Source organism: Penaeus vannamei, chromosome 18 (genome assembly GCF_042767895.1).
Source record: "Penaeus vannamei isolate JL-2024 chromosome 18, ASM4276789v1, whole genome shotgun sequence".
Taxonomy (NCBI): domain Eukaryota; kingdom Metazoa; phylum Arthropoda; class Malacostraca; order Decapoda; family Penaeidae; genus Penaeus; species Penaeus vannamei.
The window spans coordinates 16,525,381-16,530,380 of NC_091566.1; the positions used below are offsets into that span (position 1 = coordinate 16,525,381).

General features: G+C 45.2%; 1 protein-coding gene across 1 annotated transcript in view; it reads left to right on the plus strand.

Annotated features, from left to right (window-relative positions):
- LOC113812347 (substance-K receptor-like) overlaps positions 1 to 5,000 on the plus strand; it is a 15,218-nt gene that overhangs the window by 991 nt on the left and 9,227 nt on the right. Inside the window, exons 1-2 of the mRNA XM_070133488.1 lie at positions 1 to 15; positions 718 to 894. The exon at positions 1 to 15 is cut by the window's left edge and continues 991 nt beyond it. Coding sequence (XP_069989589.1) covers positions 1 to 15; positions 718 to 894 — 192 coding nt within the window. The remainder of the gene's footprint in view (positions 16 to 717; positions 895 to 5,000) is intronic.

The following is a 5,000-nucleotide window of genomic DNA, read 5'->3' on the forward strand; positions in this document are numbered from 1 at the left end:
GCCATCCCTTTCCAGGTGAGGCCAGTGAGACAGGCGAGAGATCTTATTCTCACCTCTCTCTATCTCTTAAACTTTATATATTCTCTCTCTCTCTCTCTCTCTCTCTCTCTCTCTCTCTCTCTCTCTCTCTCTCTCTCTCTCTCTCTCTCTCTCTCTCTCTCTCTCTCTCTCTCTCTCTCTCTCTCTCTCTCTGTCCTCATATCACGAGTATACAGTTAGCATACTGATTTTATCGGTTATGTGAAATTACTGAAAAAAAAATTGTTTCTGTAATCATGCCATTCCTCAGCTCATTTTTTTCTTTTCTTGTCTCTCTTTCCTCTTCCTCTCATTCTTGTCTCCTTCCTCCTCTTTCTCTACCTCGTCCTTCTCTTCCTCCCCTTACTCCTCATCTTCGTTCTCCTTTTCTCCGTTTTTTCTTCTCCTTCCTCCTCCTCCTGCAACTCCTCCTTCTTCTCTTCCTCCTCCTTGTTGTCTTCTTCGTCTCTTAAATTTTCCCACTTACTCTTCCTTCCTCCCCTCTCCCTCCTTCACCCCTCTTCCTCCTCCTCTCCTTCCCTTCCCTCACTCTCCTCCCCTCTCTACCTCCTTCCCCCTCTCCTCAACCCTTCCTCCCTCTCTCTCCTCAACCCTCCCTCCCTCTCTCTCCATACCACTCCCCCAATTTTTCCTCGTCTCATTCCTTCTTCCTCCCTCTCTCCCCTTCCCCATCCTTAGTTCCAGGCGGCGCTGCTCCAACGCTGGAACCTGCCCCATTTCATGTGTTCCTTCTGCCCCTTCTTCCAAACGGTGAGCGTCAACGTGTCCATCTTCACGCTCACCGCCATAGCCGTCGACAGGTACCGGGCGATCGTCCACCCCTTCACCACAAGGCCTTCCAAGCTGAGGAGTAAGGTGAGTTCAGGGGAGGGAAGGTGAGTTCAGAGGAGGGAAGGTGAGTTCAGGGGAGGGAAGGTGAGTTCAGGGGAGGGAAGGTGAGTTCAGGGGAGGGAAGGTGAGTTCAGGGGAGGGAAGGTGAGTTCAGGGGAGGGAAGGTGAGTTCAGGAGAGGGAAGGTGAGTTCAGGGGAGGGAAGGTGAGTTCAGGGGAGGGAAGGTGAGTTCAGGGGAGGGAAGGTGAGTTCAGGGGAGGGAAGGTGAGTTCAGGAGAGGGAAGGTGAGTTCAGGGGAGGGAAGGTGAGTTCAGGGGAGGGAAGGTGAGTTCAGGGGAGGGAAGGTGAGTTCAGGGGAGGGAAGGTGAGTTCAGGAGAGGGAAGGTGAGTTCAGGAGAGGGAAGGTGAGTTCAGGGGAGGGAAGGTGAGTTCAGGAGAGGGAAGGTGAGTTCAGGGGAGGGAAGGTGAGTTCAGGGGAGGGAAGGTGAGTTCAGGGGAGGGAAGGTGAGTTCAGGGGAGGGAAGGTGAGTTCAGGAGAGGGAAGGTGAGTTCAGGGGAGGGAAGGTGAGTTCAGGAGAGGGAAGGTGAGTTCAGGGGAGGGAAGGTGAGTTCAGGAGAGGGAAGGTGAGTTCAGGGGAGGGAAGGTGAGTTCAGGGGAGGGAAGGTGAGTTCAGGAGAGGGAAGGTGAGTTCAGGGGAGGGAAGGTGAGTTCAGGAGAGGGATGGTGAGTTCAGGGGAGGGAAGGTGAGTTCAGGGGAGGGAAGGTGAGTTCAGGAGAGAGAAGGTGAGTTCAGGGGATGGAAGGTGAGTTCAGGGGAGGGAAGGTGAGTTCAGGGGAGGGAAGGTGAGTTCAGGGCAGGGAAGGTGAGTTCAGGGGAGGGAAGGTGAGTTCAGGGGAGGGAAGGTGAGTTCAGGGGAGGGAAGGTGAGTTCAGGAGAGGGAAGGTGAGTTCAGGGGAGAGAAGGTGAGTTCAGGGGAGGGAAGGTGAGTTCAGGGGAGGGAAGGTGAGTTCAGGGGAGGGAAGGTGAGTTCAGGAGAGGGAAGGTGAGTTCAGGGGAGGGAAGGTGAGTTCAGGAGAGGGAAGGTGAGTTCAGGGGAGGGAAGGTGAGTTCAGGAGAGGGAAGGTGAGTTCAGGGGAGGGAAGGTGAGTTCAGGGGAGGGAAGGTGAGTTCAGGAGAGGGAAGGTGAGTTCAGGGGAGGGAAGGTGAGTTCAGGAGAGGGAAGGTGAGTTCAGGGGAGGGAAGGTGAGTTCAGGGGAGGGAAGGTGAGTTCAGGAGAGAGAAGGTGAGTTCAGGGGAGGGAAGGTGAGTTCAGGGGAGGGAAGGTGAGTTCAGGGGAGGGAAGGTGAGTTCAGGGGAGGGAAGGTGAGTTCAGGGGAGGGAAGGTGAGTTCAGGGGAGGAAAGGTGAGTTCAGGGGAGGGAAGGTGAGTTCAGGGGAGGGAAGGTGAGTTCAGGGGAGGGAAGGTGAGTTCAGGAGAGGGAAGGTGAGTTCAGGGGAGGGAAGGTGAGTTCAGGGGAGGGAAGGTGAGTTCAGGAGAGGGAAGGTGAGTTCAGGGGAGGGAAGGTGAGTTCAGGGGAGGGAAGGTGAGTTCAGGGGAGGGAAGGTAAGTTCAGGAGAGGAAAGGTGAGTTCAGGGGAGGGAAGGTGAGTTCAGGGGAGGGAAGGTGAGTTCAGGAGAGGGAAGGTGAGTTCAGGGGAGGGAAGGTAAGTTCAGGGGAGGGAAGGTGAGTTCAGGGGAGGAAAGGTGAGTTCAGGGGAGGGAAGGTGAGTTCAGGGGAGGGAAGGTGAGTTCAGGGGAGGGAAGGTGAGTTCAGGAGAGGGAAGGTGAGTTCAGGGGAGGGAAGGTGAGTTCAGGGGAGGGAAGGTGAGTTCAGGGGAGGGAAGGTGAGTTCAGGGGAGGGAAGGTGAGTTCAGGAGAGGGAAGGTGAGTTCAGGGGAGGGAAGGTGAGTTCAGGGGAGGGAAGGTGAGTTCAGGAGAGGCAAGGTGAGTTCAGGGGGAGTGAAGATGACTTCAGGGGAGCGAAGGTCAGTTCAAGGGAGCGATGGTCAGTTCGGGGGAGTGTAGGTGAGTCAAGGGGGGTGTGGGTGAGTACAGGGGAATTTAGGTGAGCCCAGGGGAGTGTAGATGAGTCTAGGAGAGTGCAGGTGAGTTCAGGGTAGTAAAGGTGAGTCCAGGAGAGTGTAGGTGCCTTTAGATGAGTCACTGAAGTCTAAATGAGTCGAAGGGGATTGTAGGTGAGTCGAAGGGGATTGTAGGTGAGTCGAAGGGTATTAAGGTGAGTCGAGAAAGTGTAGGTGTCGATGGGAATGTAGGTGAGTCTAAACGAGTCGCTCTATTTAGGTGAGTTAGGTTGGGAGTCATTTAATCAAAAGAAAATTAGTTTAGTAGAATGATCTGCGTGTCACGTGAATAAACAAAATAGCCTGAGTAGGGCTTTCGGGCTGATAAGCGTGAGTCACATTGAAAGGGCAAAGGACGCGAGTGAAATTGTAGGTAATGGAACTTTGTGAATGAAAAGGATTATAGTGAAAACGGTGAAAAAGATGGTGATAAAAATGATAATAGTGAAAATGATAAAAAAGATAATGATAAAAATGATAATGGTAATCATAATGTTTGCAATAACTTTGATAAGTAATTGTAAGGATAATAGCACAAAACTCAGTTGCCATACTATACACAAACGAAAGCCTTCATTTCATCTGATGGGGCTTAATGTTGCCTTTCACCTTCATTTACATATCCACTGCATATATGGACACGTGTCGCGTATTATTATTTTTTTTTCTTTCTTTCTTTTTTTTTCTTTTTTTTCCTTTTTTTTTTTGTCAATGGAGCTAAATTAGAATTGGGAGATTAAAAAAGGATACATAGAGAAATTCAGTTATATGGTGATGGTAAGGGTGAGGATAATGGTGATGATATTACGTTTAGTATCTTATGATTATGTGATAACATGATAACAAGAATGATGCTGATAATGATACCGAAGTTGCGAATATTAATAATGGTAACGGTAATAACAATACTAATAATGATAATACTAATGGTGATTATAATGACAATAGTAATGATGATGATAATGATGATCACGTAAAGATGATAATAACAATAGTAATAATAGTAACAATAATAATAATGATGATGATATGATGATGAGAAGAATAAAAGCAATGATAATAATTATAGTAACAATAATAATGATAGCAATATCCATAATAAGATTATAGTGATGATAAAAACAATCATAAAGATAATGATATTATCAGTCTTAGTAATGATAATAATTATGATGATAATAATAGTAATAATGATAATATAAAATCCTGATGTTCATGATAATAACTAATAAAATAATGAAACATGATAATAAAAACAACAGCAATAATGATAGGAACAATAATAATGATAGCAGAACACAGTATCTCGAACTGCAGAATACATCACACTGCCGGGCCAACAGTGCAGCGTGTTAGGACCACCTCGTTAATGAGGCATTAACAATAGTCTCTTGGATTCTCTCACGCGGTTTAATCCTTTACAATTTACAAAGTAATACAGTATATCGTATATTAGTATGTCCAATAAGCAAACATGAAATAATTACATTGCAATGATAACAATGATAGTGATAATGATAACAATAATGGTGATGGTGAGAATGATAATGATAAGGATGATAATGAAAATAACAATATTAATAGTTAATGTGGTAATAATGACAATAATGATAAAAGGATTACAGTATTAAAAGGGTTGTAATAAATTTAGCAATGATGATAATATAAGTTATCATTATCATCCTCATCTTTGTTATCATCATTATTACTATTAGAATAATCATTTTTATTAATATAATTATTATTGATATCAATAATGATAATGTTAATAACAACGACAATGAATAATAGTAATGATTGTAATGATGATGATAATAGAAATAACAATAACAATAATGACGATAGCAATAATAATAATCATGATAATGACAAAAATAGTAGTAGCAATAATTATAATACTAGTAACAATGACAATAATAACAATGATAATGATATAATGACATCAATGCTAACAACAATAACAGAGATGATAGCAATGATAAAGATAATCATAATAACGAGACTGAAGA